General features: G+C 41.1%; 2 protein-coding genes across 6 annotated transcripts in view; one reads left to right on the forward strand and one right to left on the reverse strand.

The window, feature by feature from the left end:
* Positions 1-6,804, reverse strand: part of kmo (kynurenine 3-monooxygenase) — a 37,518-nt gene extending 30,714 nt beyond the window's left edge. The window contains exons 1-4 of the mRNA XM_021580233.3: positions 6,538-6,804; positions 5,894-5,963; positions 4,725-4,822; positions 1,966-2,055 (exon numbers count right to left, since the gene is read on the reverse strand). Coding sequence (XP_021435908.3) covers positions 1,966-2,055; positions 4,725-4,822; positions 5,894-5,963; positions 6,538-6,609 — 330 coding nt within the window. The 5' untranslated portion in view covers positions 6,610-6,804. The remainder of the gene's footprint in view (positions 1-1,965; positions 2,056-4,724; positions 4,823-5,893; positions 5,964-6,537) is intronic.
* Positions 6,788-18,554, forward strand: part of LOC110502301 (insulin-degrading enzyme) — a 49,531-nt gene continuing 37,764 nt past the window's right edge. For 3 of the 5 annotated variants that reach the window (XR_016490912.1, XM_021580229.3, XM_021580230.3), the window contains exons 1-4: positions 11,768-12,167; positions 14,761-14,945; positions 15,395-15,602; positions 16,770-16,939. Coding sequence is in view for 4 of the 5 variants with exons in the window: in XM_021580229.3 (XP_021435904.3) it covers positions 12,082-12,167; positions 14,761-14,945; positions 15,395-15,602; positions 16,770-16,939 (649 nt within the window). In the remaining variant the exon portion in view is untranslated. Of the gene's footprint in view, positions 6,950-7,158; positions 7,254-11,767; positions 12,168-14,760; positions 14,946-15,394; positions 15,603-16,769; positions 16,940-18,554 lie in introns of those variants that run through there. The other 2 variants (XM_036959922.2, XM_090216649.1) reach the window with 2 other exon arrangements.

Consider the following 18,554-nt stretch of genomic DNA (forward strand, 5'->3'; position numbering starts at 1 on the left):
AGTCAAAAGCTTTGTAATAGATGAAAGAGTTTCCTCTCAAACTAAATAACACTTACCTGTGGGGTGACAGGTACAATGTGCTTTGTTTCAGGTCTGTATTATGACCCTCCTTGACCTCAGCAGCCAACCAGTGCAGACATGAGTTCAAATACTAGTTGTACTCTTTCAAATACTTTTAAGCATTTGCTTTAGTCTGCATGGAGTGCCAAGTAGGCAGGGTTTGTACTTTGGCAATTTTTCTATTGGTTCCATTTCACAAAGCAAGCTCAATCAAGTAAAGCTAAAGTATTTAAAATGATAGTATTTGACCACAGGTCTGGTTCATCTCAAATGGTCTAGTCTAGTAAAGTCTAGTAAAGTCTAGTAAAGGCATAAATGTAGCTGATACTAGCCTCCTTCTGGCTTCAAAAGAAAAACAGGCCTTATTCCTAAAATAAAATCCCAATTTCAACTTCAATTTTTTTGTAAGTTATTGAATATGCAATTTAAAAGAGAGGCCGTCATCAATTAAAATTCCAAGATATTTATATGAGGTTACAACCTCAATCCCCTTGTCCTGACAGGTAGTAATAGGTGAAAGGTTCAGAGGTCTATTTCTTGCATAAGAAAACACCATTAGTTTAGTTTTGTCAGTATTGAAGATAAGCTTCAATTGACACAAGGTATGTTGAACAGTATAAAAAGCAGTTTGCAAGTTCTGGAAAGCTTTTGTAAGAGACGAGGCACAACAGTAAATTACAGTATCATCAGCATAACAATGAAGTTGTGCATTTTGGTGCTCAAACACATTAAGAAGGAAAGAAATTCCACAAATGAACTTTTAACAAGGCACACATGTTAATTGAAATGCATTCCAGGTGACTACCTCATGAAGCTGGTTGAGAGAATTCCAAGCGTGTGCAAAACTGTCATCAAGGCAAAGGGTGGCTACTTTGAAGAATCTCAAATATAAAATATATTTTGATTTGTTTAACACTTTTTAGGTTACTACATGATTCCATATGTGTTATTTCATAGTTGATGTCTTCACTATTATTCTACAATGTAGAAGTGTGTCAAAACTTTTGACTGGTACTGTAAAATAGGTGTTAATTTGAAATGAAATTAAATCAAGGATTCTGGGATTTAAATAAAAGCCTGCTTTGTTTAGGGGATTTTTGAGATGATGAATCACACAAACCTCTTTGCCTTTGCTCCTTGTTGCAAAGAAGTGTAATGATTAACAGAGTCCCTTTGGGGTGGAAGAGGTCCTGTTGATTCAGTAAATCTGAGGCCATTGACCATTGTTTGTGTCTCAATGCACTTTCTATGATGAAAGTCTACTAAAGTGGTGAAGTGACATTTGCATCTCTTGCCTTTGCAACCATGATTTTTATGGTTGCAAAGGCAAGGGATGCAAATGCCACTCCGATTCAAGAATGAAGGAGCGCAAGCTTCTTTCTTTTGCACGAGTGAAGTGAGTTCGGAAAAACTGAAAGTATGCATCTTAGAATTAGTTTTCACATACATACTTTATATGTCCGAACTCAGAATCAAATAGTTTTCACAAAAATAACATGGTCGCTGTGTTAGAACGTGTGTTTTGATTGCTGATTTTCTACATTTATCAAAGTCCCATCGGGTAATCTGATTACAGATGTGTCCATGTAAACAGGATTATTAGGGGAATCGTTCTTCTTGCAAAGCATGTAAACGTTTTAAATCAAATAGTTTGATTTAAAACGTTTACATGCTTTGCAAGAAGAACGATCTGACTATTCATAATAATCGTATCATTTTGTGCATGTAACTGTACTCAATGATGTATTTAAGAAACTGTAATTATACATAAATAATACAAAAGGCTGACAGACTACTGTGCTACAAGGTAATGGTCATACTTTGTCTTGCGTGCAGAATTAATTCTTAATCTATCGAATGGGAGTTACAGTGTGGTGTGTCTAGGCGTTGCCGAAGCAGAGTTACCTGTCCTTTCTTGCCATAAGGAATGGGGGACTGTGTCCCATTCAAGGAGTGGATCATTCTGGAATGCATGGGGATTCCTTTGGAGACAATCTAGAGAAGAAATCAAACTGGTCAGATCTGCTCATGGAATTACATTGTCAGTGTATAACATGTGTAATAACATGATGACATGATGAAGACAAGCATATTGAAAAAGGAATCCAGCACTAAATCAAATCAAACTTTGTCACATGCGCCAAAACCATCCCTTAACCAACAATGCAGTTCAAGAAAGAGTTAAGAAAATAATACCAAATAAACTAAAGTAAAAAATCATAAAAATAAACAATAAAATAACATTAACGAGGCTATATACACAGGGGGTACCGGTACCGAGTCAATTTGCATGGATACAGGTTAGTTGAAGTAATTTGTAGTTAGGGATAAAGTGACAGCATATTGTAGATAATATACAGCGAGTGTGTGTGGGGGTGGTCAATGTAAATTGTCCAGGAGGCCATTTGATTAATTGTTCAGCAGTCTTATGGCTTGGGGGTAGAAGCTGTTAAGGAGCCTGTTGGTCCTAAACTTGGCGCTCTGTACCTCTTGCCATACGGTAGCAGAGGGAACTGTCTATGGGTGACTGGAGTCTTTGACAATTTTTGGGGGACTTTCCATTGACATAACCTAGTATTTAGGTCCTGGATGGCAGGAAGCTTGCCCCCAGTGTGGAGTGCGATTGAGACTGCGGATTTGTTGGGGCGGTATGCGAATTGGAGTGGGTCTAGGATATGCGGGATGATGCTGTTGATGTGAGCCATGACCAACCTTTCCTACCAACATGAGTGCTACAGGGTGGTAATAATTTAGGCAGGTTACCTTCGCTTCCTTGGGCACAGGGACTATGGTGGTCTGCTTGAAACATGTAGGTGTTACAGACTCGGTCAGGGAGAGGTTGAATAGGTCAGTGAAGACACTTGCCAGTTGGTTATCTCACAGTCGTCCAGAACAGCTGGTGCTCTCATGTATGCTTCAGTGTTGCTTGCCTCGAAGCGAGCATAAAAGGCATTTAGCTTGTCTGATAAGCTCACGTCACTAGGCAGCTCACGTCTGGGTTTCCCTTTGTAGTCCTTAATAGTTTTCAAGCCCTGCCACATCCGATGAGCGTCAGTGCCGGTGTAGTAGGATTCAGTCTTAATCCTGCATTGACGCTTTGCTTGTTTGATGATTCATCTGAGGGCATGGAGGGATTACTTATAAGCGTCCGGATTAGTGTCCCGCTCCTTGAATGCGTCAGCTCTAACCGTTAGCTCGATGCCGGTGTTGCCTGTAATCCATGGCTTCTGGTTGGGATATGCACATACGGTCACTGTGGGGACGACATCGTCGATGCACTTATTGATGAAGCCGATGACTGAGGTGGTATACTCCTCAATGCCATTGGATGAATCCCGGAACATATTCCAGTCTGTGCTAGCAAAACAGTCCTGTAGCGTAGCATCCGCGTCATCTGACCACTTCCGTATTGAGCGAGTCACTGGTACTTCCTGCTTTAGTTTTCGCTTGTAAGCAGGAATCAGGAGGATAGAATTATGTTCAGATTTGCCAAATGGTAGGCGAGGGAGAGCTTTGAATGCATCTCTGTATGTGGAGTAAAGGTGGTCTATGTTTTTTCCCCTCTGGTTGCACATGTGACATGCTGGTAGAAATGAGGTAAAATGGATTTAAGTATTAAAGTCCCCGGCAACTAGGAGCGCCGCTTCTGGATGAGCATTTTCTTGTTTGCTTATTGTCTTATACAGCTCGTTAAGTGCGGTCTAAGTGTCAGCATTGGTTTGTGATGATAGACGGCTACGAATAAATAGACGGCTACGAATAATATGGATGAGAACTCCCTTGGTAGATAGTGTGGTCTACATTGCGCACCAGTTGTTATTGACAAATAGACATGCACCCACACCCCTCGTCTTACCAAACGTAGCTTCTCTGTCCCGCCGATGCATGGAAAATCGCGCCAGGTCTATATTATCCGTGTCGTCGTTCAGCCCCGACTCGGTGAAACATAAGATATTACAGTTTTTAATGACCCGTTGGTAGGATGGTCTTGATCGTATATCATTAATTTAGTTTTCCAAATATTGCACGTTGGCTAATAGAAAAGATGGTAGTGGAGGTTCATTCACTCGCCTACAAATTCTCAGAAGGCAGCCTAACCTCCACCCCATTTTTCTCCGTCTTTTCTTCATGCAAATGACGGGGATTTGGGCCTGTTCCCGATAAAGCAGTATATCCTTTACATCAGACTCATTAAAGAAAAAATCTTTGTCCTGTTTGAGGTGAGTAATTGCTGTTCTGATGTCCAGAAGTTATTTTTGGTCATAAGAGATGGTAGCAGCAACATTATGTACAAAATAAGTTGCAAAATAAGTTACAAACAACGCGAAAAACCAAACAAAATAGCACAGTTGGTTTGGAGCCCGTCAAACATCAGCCGTCTCCTCTGGCGCCATTATAGTTCTATAGCAACAACAATTGGCAAAACATTTAAAACACATTTAAAACACAAAACCGTTCGGCCATAGTTCAGGAAAGTGGATATTCTTGGCTCTAAATATGGGCTACCTAAGTTCATTCTGTCCTCATCATGACTGACCTTGAAGGTTTACTTGAAAAGCTGGCAAAGCCCAGGCTCTCTTCCCAGGGGGCATGGGCACTTTGAATATTTTAGGAATTCAATTTCCCACAGTGGTAGCCAAGAAGGACAAAACAGAACAACATACCGTGTCTTCCATTCCCACTTGTTTCAATGCCTGGCGACCCCTGTGAGATAGAGCTAGATTGATGCTTCTTCCCTTGACTATTTTGGCTTGGCGGATATCTGGTCAGGATCAGAGATGGAGAGATCAAACATTCAGGTATGAGGATCCTCAAGTCTAACATACACAAGCTACTAGTCAATTCAAATGTAATTTCACTGCATCTGATGAATGCTTGTGAAACCAGTGTTATATGCCAATCATAACTTATATTGAAATACATGTTTAGATTGCTGTTTGATTGCTATCAGGACAGAACAGTGGATCTGGGACGATTCTGGCTGAGCGTCGGGGCACTCGGCTGAGAGTCAGACTTGGCCGACGTCATGTGGCCCGAGAATGGGCCGCCTTCGGCAGTATTACTTATGGCTAGGATGTGGGGATTGAGTTCGGGCCGATTCCGGTGTGAGTTATCTGGCTGCATTATGTAATTAACATTTCATTATTTATTTTTCATTATTTTCTCATTGTTTCTGTGATCAAAAAATAAAATGATCGTTTAAATTAAATACTTTAAGAGTCCTGTGTAGTATTTTAGTATTTTGATACTCTGTGCAAGGCAATTGATAAGCATTAAAAACTTTGTGGATGGAGCCTCCTGAGTGGCTCAGCGGTCTAAGACCCTGCATCGCATTGCAAACTGCATTTATTACAGATGCTGGTACGAGAGCCGTACCGGCCACGTTCGGGAGACCCATGAGGCAGCGCACAATCGCGCTGTAGCGACTCCTGTGGCGGGCCAGGCGCATGCACGCTGACACGGTCACCAGGTGTATGGTGTTTCCTCCGACACAAAATGTTTTTTTTTGTGGATGGGTATAATTTGTATGTATAACATTTAGAATAGTAATATTTCAAATTTCTAAAATCGACTAATTTTGTATACATTTATTTCAATTTGCATCGGGCCGCTTCTGGGGGGATTCTGGAAAGATACCGGCAAAGTCGGCCCGATGTACTTGGGCCGCTTCTGGGCCAATTGCTCATTGCTAGCGGTGATTGTGCTTTGTTGTTAGGAATATTGTAATGACTAATGACTGCATGCAGTGCATACTTCCAAAAATAGATGGACTACTGTGCAGCTGTTCAAAATAAGAGGAAGCACTTTATATGTTGTGTAATCAAGTGTTTACCTTCTCGAGATTCAAAGACCTCTACTTGAAAACCTCTTTTTGCAAAGTAGCAGGCATTCAAGGCGCCGACCTGAGAGAGGGTTGATTGCATTAGTTCATGGTGCAGGCAGCATCTATTTTCATTTTTATCACTTGTGATGAAAATGGAAATGGATTTTAAAAAATGTACATGGTTTCTGCACAGCAATATAAAAGGAAGAGATCAAAACAATCATATTAACCTTAAGGCACTTTGCTTTGTCAATGGTAGGCTACAACAAGGACCGAGTAATTTAAAGTGTCAATTACTGTTAGGCTTTACTCTTCCTTACATGATATTGCTTTAAGAGGCCTGTAAGGAAAGTATAAAAAAAATGATACTGTTTGTTTACAACCAAAATACTGTTAGCTCAGACCTGCCTTTTTCACCATCAACCCTATTGAGTCAATGGGGCCATCTGCAGTTTAGCAAATTGGCAACGCCAAAAATGGTCCTATAACCTCAAGAAAATAAGGCTCAGATTACACTTAAATAGATTACATTTATATTTCATTAATAGATTACACATAGATTAGATAACCTTGTCACAACATGAACAATTTTTCATTACAGCAAATATCAGCAGCCTGTTTACATTATTCACACTTCCATGTTCACTTCTTACCAAACCACCTCCCACCACAGCCACCACTTTATTCTTGCTGGTTGATTTGCTGTCATTGGTTGAATAATCCATTGTAGTTTATGTCGTTATACTGGGGGCTTGCAGTGTCCGTTTTGCCTTTCAGTGATCTTGGACACTGAAATAAATTACTGCCTGAGCCGATTAAATTAAAACGTTTTTACTGTGACACAGGGTTTTGAGGGAGGCGCGACCCGGATCTCATAAATGTCGTCCTCGTAGTGGTTGGTTCGCTTTTCCTCACAATGCAAACAAAACAGAGAGACAGTTCAGAGTTGAGGAATTTCCCATGAGCAGCTGAAGCGCACACACCGCGCAGAGAAACAGAAAGATTACAAGAGCCGCTGGATTTACACACCTTTTACTAGGAACTGCTATGTGAATGATCTGATAGGTGATTATGTTGTAGTAAAAAAAATAATCACTTCAATAAAAAAAATGTCTGTGGTCCAGAGTTAGTAGTTAATCGCTAATCAATCTTGTGAAAAAAAAGAGCATAGATCCCTAATGATGCCTATACAGAGTATAATTTACTCTGAAATTCAACCATTGGAAGCTGGTTTCATTTAAATTGCTCATGCTGTATTATGATGAACTTTTCAGAGACAAAAGAAAAAATATCCACAGAGACAAGGCCTGCGCATTCGCCCATCGCTGGGATCGATAAATATGAGTCTGTTGTTCCCTCTACTGGTCATGTAAGCATAAAGCACCCACACACATTTCAGGGATAGGAACAATTATTTTTCGATTCGTATGGGTTAAAACATTTCGCAAACTATTTGACATTGGAATTTTAAAAGGATACTGTTGCAATAGGCCAGTGATTATGAAACTTCTCCTCGTGGACCCCGGAGGTTTCACAATTTGGTTGTAGGCCTTAATTAGCTCACCTGATTTTTAAACGTTGCGAATGCACACAAAAAATCCCTAGAACATGCGTGCGCCAGTTTATGCAAATGTTGGCATTTATAAAAACTGAAATTGACGTGAGTGTGCTTATCCTCCTGCAAACTTCAGACCATGCGTATGCAGTTTCTAGTGGTTTAACTATTGCGTTGCAAGAAGGAAAAATTGGCCTAGTAGTAATCTTGTGCAAATGAGGAATGTACACTGAGTGTACAAAAAACGGACCCCTGTGATGTAAAATCCACGCCAATCAGTGTAGCTGATGGGGAGGAGACAGGTTAAAGAATGATTTTTAAGCCTTGATACAATTGCCAGAGGGTGTATGGGCAAGACAAAGGATTGAAGTGCTTTTGAACGGTGTAGTATGTGGTGACAGGCGCACCTGTTTGAGTGTGTCAAGAACTGTAATGCTAATGCGTTTTTCACGCTCAACAGTTCTGTGAGTATCAAGAATGGTCCACCACCCAAAGGACATCCAGCCAAATTGACACAACTGTGATAAGCATTGGCGTCAACATGGGTCAGCATCCCTGTAGAACGATTTCGATACCTTGTAGAATCATTTATTGCGCTGTACAAAATGATATGTACGTTGTGTCGCAGCAGTAAAACCGAACGAAGGAAACAGTGCCCCTCTGTCTCAGTATGTGTTGCCCATGTATCTGACGCTGTCTGGACCTAAATATTATAACATGTAGTAGCATTTGATTGATTGATGCCAGCAAGCGTTTAGCCTCCCTTGAAAGATAAATAAATAAAACAATTAGCCAATCAGCGTTGAGCTGAGATCAACTGTAGGTTGTCCTGCTGCATTAAAACGCTCCCCAAGGGAGGCCAGTGTGGATTTGGCTTCAGACCAATCAAATCACTTTCTTTGCGAACCCTCATTTTCAGAGAGTCTGTTTCTGGTCTGCTTAAATTGTTGTCCAACAGTAGCTAGCTTGTTAAATTGGCCCTTTCCTAAGCCATGGATGGAGATGGAGATTTGGGACTTGTGGTTTTGACTTTGTTCTCTGTACAGGACAATGATTATGATGGCGATTCTGATTGAATCATAGATTCATATGTTGTGTCACTGGCCTGAGATACTGAAGTTCGATATGTAGCCCAGACGTAGCCTAGTAGCGTAGCACCCGGATTATCAGCGTATTCAACAGCATTTAAGGAATATATTACCTTCAACAGTGTTAAGGAATATATTACCTTCAACAGTGTTATCTCGAGATCAAGCCATCAATGTTTTGTGATTATTGGTGTTGTAAAAATGTTAGCTAATGGGTTAGCAATTAGCATGTTTGACATTTCAGTGGAAATACTACTACTATCAGCTTTTTGTTAAGTAGTTAAGAAAAATAAATACATCCAGTATTATCGGCATACAGTCCCCAGTTATTGGCCACCTTACTATTTTGTTCAATTACAAGATATATTCATTTAATTTTGTTTAAAAAAAAAGACCCCAACCTCATATCTGAAGTGTTTACTGAATATTTGACTAGTTGGGTAGTATTCTGGTTTAAAAAATTATATATTGCCTAAAATCCGTTAGCTATATTTGAGGTAAAAAGTTGGATATTAAATTATTTGTGGTCTGTCGGCAGTTGTATTTTACAATATACAGTGTGTCTCACTTTTTTTTTTAACTCTTAAAACCTAACTTAACTTACATAAATTGCAATGAAAATCGGTGGTCAGCTAGCTAGAAGGGTATCTTTAGTCGCAAAACTTACCGTTATTTTCCAGTCCACTTAAATATTGAGCTCAAGGTTATTTAATCCTCTAACCCCTAGAGTGTCCGAAGTTAGGGGGTGTCTGATGTTGGGGGAAAATTAGCTAGGCTCTCATTAACTGACTAGCTTGACTTAGCTGGTTCATTGTTGCCCATGCAAGAAAGTCATGCTAGCAAGCATTTTAGCTAGGTAGCCTCAACAAAAACTAAAAGTGTACTGTATAGACCATTTTGCCAACATGAAAGAGAGGAGGGCATTGGCGTTCAAGTAGTAGGGTGAGTCAACATTTTTTGTTTTACTTGTGCATGCAAGTGCATACACACAGAAATCAGTACCATGGACAGCCACATATTTAGCAATATTGATTGGACAACATTTTTTGTTGCCATCTTAAAGTTGTTTTCACTGTATTAAACTAAGCATATTTAGCCTTGTTTATTTGATAATGTTTAAGTTGAAATGGTGCTGGAATAGCAGTGCTCCTGTTGTCTTTGTGATGACTTGCGGTAACTCTGTGGTTCTAAATCAGTACTTGTTTAGTAAACTGTCAAAAACATTAACTTGCTTGACCATGCTGCAGGTGATAACTGTTTGTATGTAATATATGCTTTGTGGACTTCACCGATATTGTGATGAACCAAACGTATGTGTAGTTGCATTTATTCGACCACTGTGTGACTGTCTTTTTGTTGTCACGGCCTTATTGTATATCACAGTGGGGTATGAACCGCTAAGTTATGTAGCAAACAACGCAATTATGACAACATAGTTTGTAATAAGGCTTGTTTACTGGCTTTGCTTGGCTTCCACAGTGATTTTACCTATGCACCGCTACTACAGTTTACACTCAGAGGAGTGTAGCTGCTCATTTGGCGACCCTTATAGAGTGACTCATCAACTTATATCCAATAGTTTTTTTCATATTGCATATTGTACCATAGAAAATGATCTGTACATTGTGTCGCTGTAAAAGGGGGGTATTTTCTACTCAGGAGAACTTCAGCTTTCCAAATCCACAGAGTTTACACCGAGAGGAGTGTCGCTGCTCATCTGTTATTCTTGCTACACTAAATGACCAAACATATGTGGACACCTCCTCGTCGAACATCTCATTCCAAAATCATGGGCATTAATATGAAGTTGGTCCCCCTTTGCTGTAGAAATATTTTCATTTGAAGTTTGTTGTTTCTAATTGAGTTTTTTTTGCAGGATTATTATTGAAATAAGATCATACTTTTCTGCTACCTGCTGTGGTTCTGAACTGTTATACATTACTAAAAGTATGTGCTTATCAAACATCTCATTCCAAAATCATGGGCATTAATATGGAGCTGGTCCCCCCTTTGCTGCTGTAAATAGATGTTGGTCCATTGCTGCGGGGACTCCATTCAGCCACAAGAGCATTAGTGAGGTCGGGCACTGAGGCCTGGCTTGGAGCCGGCGTTCCAATATACCCCAAAGGTGTTCGATGAGCTTGGGTTCAGGGCTCTCTGTAGGCCAGTCAAGTTCTTCCACACCGATCGTGACAAACCATTTCTGTATGGACCTTGCTTTGTGCACGGGGTCATTGTCATGCTATAACAGAAAAAGGCCTTCCCCAAATGGTTGTCACAAAGTTGAATGCACAGGATTGTCTAGAATGTCATTTTATGCTGTAGCGTTAAGATTTTCCTTCACTGGAATTAAGGGACCTAGCCCGAACCATGAAATACAGCCCCAGGCCATTATTCCTCCTCCACCAAACTTTTCAGTTGGCACTATGCATTGGGGCAGGTATCGTTCTTCTGGCATCTGCCAAAACTTGGTTTTGTCCTTTGGACTGCCAGATGGTGACGCGTGATATCACTCCAGAGAATTAGTTTCCACTGCTCTAGAGTCCAATGGCAGCAAGCTTTACACCACTCCAGCCGAAGCTTGGCATTGCACATGGTGATCTTAGGCTTGTGTGTGGCTGTTTGGCCATAGAAACCCATTTCATGAAGATCCTGATGAACAGTTCTTGTGCTGAGGTTGCTTCTAGAGGGAGTTTGGAACTCAGTATGAATTGTTGCAATTGAGGACATGATTTTTACACACTTCGGCAATCTCGTTCTGTGAGCTTGTGTGGCGTACCACTTCACATCTAAGCCATTGTTGCTCTTAGATGTTTCCACTTCACAATAACAGCATTTTGTTGACCAGGAGAGACATTTGACTAACTGACTTGTGGAAAGGTTGCATCCTATGACAGTGCCACGTTGAACGTCACTGATGTCTTCCTGGCTGTGCGCTTGATTTTATACACCTGTGAGGCTGAAATGGCTGAATCCATTCATTTGAAGGGGGGTCCACATACTTTTGTATATTGTGTAGGTCTTGTTCTTGCTGGCAGAACGGAGGTGTTTTTATACTTGTGAAAAAGTATTTCTCTATAGGTCTATGCATAGTCCCCTTCAACCGGAACATTCAGTTGTTAGGGGGCTTGTTCGACAGTGCATGAGCCTGCCGACTGACTGATCTACAAAGAACCTTGCATTATAAATTAACTACTCATTATTATTTGTAGATCAGTCAGTCACAATTACCCATGATACATTACGGTTTTGAGCCTCTCGAACATGGCTGGGGACTCCGCAAGAGCTAGGAAAGGAGTGGCTTGATCCAAACAGGCTGATTAATCGACTTACTGATCTAAACATGACACATCAATCAAAACCATACTTGTCCACATGTTGTATATGTTGTTAGTTTAAAATAATAGTATTTTATTTTAGTAAATACCACTGACATCAAATAAATCACATAATTCATGATCTATTACGTGACTCTCTGGCGTCCATTGCATTTGTCTATTACAACATGGCGCCGTAAAGATCGAAGGTTTCTCTGACTGTTGTCTATCCGAATTATGCTGCAATGTTTTAGCCGACTGGCCCAGTTTACAAGACACCGTCTGATTGCGGGGAATAGTTTGTACTTTTATCAAAGTGTTAGGTGAGTGTTAAATGTCAGATACTATCCACTTCAAAAACTCGCATGTAATGAACAAATATTTACCAGCTAACGGTAGCTGAAACGTTACAGAATGACCCTAGTTAGCTAGCTGAAGGGCTGACTAATTAAGCATTAGCAGAAAAGCATTCACAGCTAGCTACGTATACAAGTAGCATATCAACTTTGATAGCTAGCTAGCTAACCAAGGACACGTATAGTTATGCACTTGATTTGAAACCAGCCAGCCTAGCTAGCTGCCGGATGCACCTGGCACCAACTACACGCTAAATATAGCTAATTTAGCTAAGTAGGACTCAGGGCAGACTAGCCAACGTTAAGGTTAGCCAGCTAATCTATGGCGGTTTCCGGCTATCACAGTGCGGCTTGTTAACTTGCAAATCTTAAACCAGCCTCGTAAAAATGCACTGTTGTGCTGTAAATACATTTTAAAGGGTATATTCGGATATATATTTTTTAGTTTTGTAGCTAGTTAGCTTAGCTAGTTGGAAACATGTAGCTATCAATGCAAAATATCGCCTAGCCCTAGACAGACTAGTATTACTGTTCCAGCTGTAGCCGGTAGCCGATAGTGGGCGCTAGATCTGCACTGTCTAGGTATGAGTGCCCAGCCGGTAATACACTCGTGTCCCCCGTGGGATATAGCATCCTACAATCGGTACGCCATTAAAATTAGGTAAGGAGGAAAATTATGCCTTTGCAGCCTGAATAGAGGATGTACGAGCTGGTCCACGGTAACGCTCCTCATCCAACCTGTATCACAACCGGCTGTGATTGGGAGTCCCACAGGGCGGTGCACAATTGGCCCAGCTTCGTCCGCGTTGTGCCGGTGTAGGCCGTTATTCTAAATAAGAATTTGTTCTTAACAGACTTGCCTAGTTAAATAAAGGTAAAATAGAAGTAAATACACTTCTGTTCAAAAGTTTGGTCACTTAGAAATCTCCTTGTGTTTGGAAGATTTTTTTCCATTTAAAATAACATCAAATTAATCAGAAATAGTGTAGACATTGTTAATGTTGTAAATGACTATTGTAGCTGGAAACTGCTTATTTTTTTAAATGGAATATCTACATAGGCGTACAGAGGCCCATTATCAGCAACCATGGCACGTTAGCTAATCGTGTTCCAATGGCACGTTAGCTAATCGAAGTCTATAAAAAGCCAATTGATAATTAGAAAACCTTTTTGCAATTATCTTAGCACAGTTGAAAACTGTTGTTCTGATTTAAAGAAGCAATAACACTGGCCTTCTTTAGACTATTTGAGTATCTGGAGCACCATCATGTGGGTTTGATTACAGGCTCAAAATGGCCAGAAACAAAGATGTTTCTTCTGAAACTCGTCAGTCTATTCTTGTTCTGAGAAATGAAGGCTATTCCATGCGAGAAATTGCCAAGAAACTGAAGAGCTCGTACAACACTGTGTACTACTCTCTTTACAGAACAGCGCAAACTGGCTCTAACCAGAATAGAAAGAGTGGGAGGCCCCAGTGCACAACTGAGCAAGAGGACAAGTACATTAGTGTCTAGTTTGAGAAACAGACGCCTCACAACTCCCCTACTGGCAGCTTCATTAAATAATACCCGCAGAACACCAGTCTCCACGTCAACAGTGAAGAGGCGACTCCGGGATGCTAGCCTTCTAGGCAGAGTTCCTCTGTCCACTGTCTGTTCTTTTGCCCATCTTAATCTTTTCTTTTTATTGGCCAATCTGAGATGCAGCTTTTTCTTTGCAGCTCTGCCTAGTAGGCCAGCATCCCGGAGTCTCCTCTTCACGGTTGATGTTGAGACTGGTATTTCCAGATACAATAGTCATTTACAACATTAACAATGTCCACTGCATTTATGATCAATTTGATGTTTAACTGGAAAAAATGTGCCTTTCTTTAAAAAATAAGGGCATTTCTAAGTGACCACACTTTTGAACGGTGGTGTATTTGGAAAGCTGACAGCTTGAGAGGATCTGCAAAGAAGAATGGGAGAAACTCCCAAAATACTGTTGTGCTAAGCTTGTAGCGTCATACCCAAGAAGACTTAATGCTGTAATCGCTGCCAAAGGTGCTTCAACAAAGTACTGAGTAAAGGATCTGAATACTTATGTGAATGTAATATTTCCAGTTTTTGTTTTTAAATATTTAATTAGCAAAACTTTCTTCACTTGTTTTTTTTTTTCTTCCATTATGGGGCATTGTGTGTAGATTGAGTTTAAAATTCTTATTTTTTTAACTCAATTTTATAATAAGGCAGTGGAAAAAGTCAAGGCGTCTGAATACTTTCCAAAGGCACTATGTGCCTGTTGAATGTATTTATTTGCAAAAATCACTTGCATATGCTTGTTAGCATGGTATTGGTCCGCTGTCATTCTGTTGACTGAATGCTGACGTCTGCTCGGGGTCTAAATATGGTACTTCAGTTTGAGTAGTTCGTCTACCTTGCGTCATTCAAAATTCTCTCCACTACATTCCCCCTACATGTTAAAATCAGTCATTGTAATTACCATTAATCTGTAAATTGCTTGTCCAATCAATTGAGAATTTAGTGCATAAAATAACAACATTCTTTCCTGTGCTCTACAGGCTTGTGTTGTCTCTACCCCTCAGAATGACAGACCCGGCTGTGAAGAGGGTAGTCAGTGAGATCGTCCGCTCTCCAGAAGACAAGCGGGTCTACAGGGGCCTGGAGTTTAACAATGGCCTGAAGGCCGTGCTCATCAGTGATCCCACCACAGACAAGTCCTCAGCAGGGCTGGACGTCAACATAGGTACAGTATTCACCCACTCCACTTATCTAGGCCGGAGGCAGCCTCCATGACCCATTCTCAATAGAGACCCCCCCCGGTCTCCCCTCTCATTATTTCCCTACAGGTGTCTCCACCCATCTCCTCATCCTGTAGCTTCTTTATCTGTATCTTTTATTTCTTTGTTTCAAACCCCCATTCACATTCTCCGCTATTCCTGTAAATTATGCTGCCACTTCTCTTTTTCGCTCCCTAGTTTATCTCCCATGGGACTACATTGAAGAGGATCCTTTATCACACTCTTTCATCTGCTTCTGTTTTTTATCCCTTATTGTTTCAGGGTTTGAACCACCTCTCCAGTGTTATGGCTGGCAGCGTCTAAACATATTTCACTTTGTTTTCCTTTAAGTGCAGAAGTGTGCGAATGCGAAGCAACGTGTAGATTAACTGTGTTCGACTCTTATGTGTACCAGGTTCTTTGTCAGACCCAGGGAACATATCAGGCATTGCCCACTTCTGCGAACACATGCTGTTTTTGGGCACAGAGAAGTACCCCAAGGAGAATGAGTACAGCCAGTTTCTCAGTGAGCATGCTGGCAGCTCCAATGCTTTCACTAGCGGTGAGCACACCAACTACTACTTTGACGTATCCCACGAACACCTGGAGGGTGCATTGGACAGGTGAGTGAACCAACAGGGTCATGTTCAATAAGGCACATGGTGTAACTTTTTTGCAAAACAATCGTTTCTTATTGGACGAGTTCAGGTAGCCCCGCCCTTTTCAGTTTATTTTCTTCCGTTTGGTGCTTTTTGAATATGACCCCTATTATGTCGTGGTAGAAATTCTCCCATTTTACTTGACGGCTTTGGGTGTGCCACTGTGATTTGATTAGGCGTGTGAAAACCATCTGGACACCAATGCAGATCAATATTTTAAATATTGATAAGCTTTTCAAACACTCATGAACAAAAAAGTAATGTTCCACTGGAATCTGTGACCTGATTTTTGGAAGCTGTTTTTAAATCCATATCATCAACCTTCATACCGTTTTGGGGCTCCTGAGTGGCGCAGCGGTCTAAGGCACTGCATCTCAGTGCTAGAGGTGTCACTACAGACACCCTGGTTTGATTCCAGGCTGTTTCACAACCGGGCCGTGATTGGGGGTCCCTTAGGGCGGCGCACAATTGGCCCAGTGTCCGGGTATGGCCGTTATTGTAAATAATAATTTGTTCTTAACTGACTTGTCTAGTTAAATAGAGTTCCAATTGAAGGAGGGTGGTTGATAACGGGTGTATAGGGCTACCTGATTAGTAATTACAGGTGTATAGTCCAGGGCCACTTGAATATAGAGCTTGCTTATGACATGTCAGATTTCTGTATCTTCCAGCTATGTTGAGTCTGTAGCTGCCTAGCTGCAGAGGGCATTTACTTTGGCCAATTCACTTAATTGCGGTCGTTTTCTTTTGCATGGCAGTTGCTCGTCCTTAGGGCCATTCAAATAGCTTTGCATACAGGTCTGTGAAATGTCACTGCTGTCTATTGAGTCTGCTGACGAACAGCCTAAAGTTGAGAAAAGTACACCTCTGAATTCAGAACGTGGACTTTTCCACATGTTACTGCAATTATTAACCACTGGCCTGGAAAAATAAATAGCACACACCCCTAACCCACCATTTGCTTAATCTTCACTAATGTTCCTGTAGGCCTTCACCAGGACACTCAAGTTAATTTTAAAACAAATCATCCAACAGCCCTTTACAAAAAAAAAAATCTAGGTAGCCGAATCTGCAGTTTTTGCTTATATATGTTAACTTGTTAAATGAATGTCTTGTCCTTTGTGTGTCTAGGTTTGCTCAGTTCTTCTTGTGCCCGTTGTTTGACGAGAGCTGTAAGGACCGTGAGGTGAATGCTGTGGACTCTGAGCACGAGAAGAACCTGATGAATGATGCCTGGAGGCTGTTCCAGCTGGAGAAGGCCACTGGCAACCCCAACCATCCATTCAGCAAATTTGGGACCGGTAAAAACCCCATGCCACCTCGCGTACTATATACGAATTCAACATAACCCAGCATGTATCCACAGTCATGTTCATTAGGAACCAAACAGAACGGGGCTCTACAGTGCGACTATTTTACTCGCATATGAGCTTAATATTTTGCTGTGCGACCTGGAATTTTAATCTGGGAGCACCAGTATGCCCAGAAAAATGCGTGATTCTAGCTTTATTACCAAAATATTTTTCATTGTGCTCCTAAATTTCTTTGTGTGCGCATACATTTTTTGACTTGGGCATGTACGTGCTCGTTGTAAACAAAAAAAAGAAAGGGCAGCGTAGAGCCCTGCGGAAGACAATGGACTGGAACTACCAGGACTTCAGTTTCCTTTTCTGTTGCAAAACATTTTGCTACAGTGTGCCGTTATGAACATTGCGTATAAAACCCCTAAATCCTTCTCAGCCTTTTGTTTTGGAATGTGCTGACTCATCCTCTCCTCCTTAATTGTGTTCTCTTACGATTGGACTCCCAGCCCAGGAGAGCCAGCTGGTGGCAGCGTTTAGTTATATAAGCTTTTTTTCCAGTCTAATAATAGAAACAGGATCAGCTCGGCCGGAACACTTATTAATGAACGAGTGTTGGAGACATCCTTGACAAAAACATAACATTCTTAGAAATGCTTCGAGGGACACTTAACCACACATTAATATTCAGATGTGGACATTATGGGGCTGGAGATAATTAATAATTAGCTTATAAAGTAAATAGTTCAAAGGGAAGTTCAACACATCTCTCCAGATGTTCTAAATGTGGTGTGTGTCTGTTATTTGTTTTAGAGGGAAATGCCCAGCAGCTAGCCTGCCACAGAGAAAGGGCTAGGTTTAGGCTCTGGTTGTGTAACGTAAACTCTCTCACACTTGTAGATCGCCTTGGTCCGTACAATTGGCCTTATTTTAGCGCCCCAAAAAACGTAATACTTCCAGATCAACTGTAATGCCAATACCATTGTAAAGCACAATTTCTCCCCTTTCCAACAAAGTCCATGCCGAGACATCCACGCTGCCCGTTTCTGTATGATTCAAGAAGGCAATGAGCTCCGTCGGGTCTTTTTAAAAATGGCGGGTGGGGAAGCGAAACCAATGCGTGATAGTGAGAAGGAGAGATGTCGTCGTGGGAAATCCAATTTATCACCTTATCGCCTCTAAAATGTAAATAAAACACTATAAAGAGTTTATATAATGTGTCATTACATACCTATTTGAAGGTTTGTGTTGAATTTGAATTGGGTTTTCAGGGTGGTGATAAAGTGATCTTCAGACGTAAACGGTGGCTTTGAGAGTCATGATTGCTTGCAGTGATGACGCAGAAAATGACTAGGTATCCCCCTTATCCCCGTCACTGTCCATTTCTTGTTTTTAAACGATGAGAGAAGTGCAACACCTGGTGGAGAGAGATTGTAAGACTTGTGGAGAGAGATTGTAAGACTTGCAAACTGTTGCTTTATGCGTGATGTACGTTACGGCATGTCACGATGTAACGGAGGGTCAGTTTTTTTCAACTTGTCTCCAGTACTATAGAGCCGTTACCATGTCAGTCAACGGTTGAATAGAAACGTAGTTCACACCCCAGATTTTGAAG

The sequence above is a fragment of the Oncorhynchus mykiss genome, chromosome 23 (genome assembly GCF_057628025.1).
Source record: "Oncorhynchus mykiss isolate SJ-2025 chromosome 23, ASM5762802v1, whole genome shotgun sequence".
NCBI classification, from domain to species: Eukaryota; Metazoa; Chordata; class Actinopteri; order Salmoniformes; family Salmonidae; genus Oncorhynchus; species Oncorhynchus mykiss.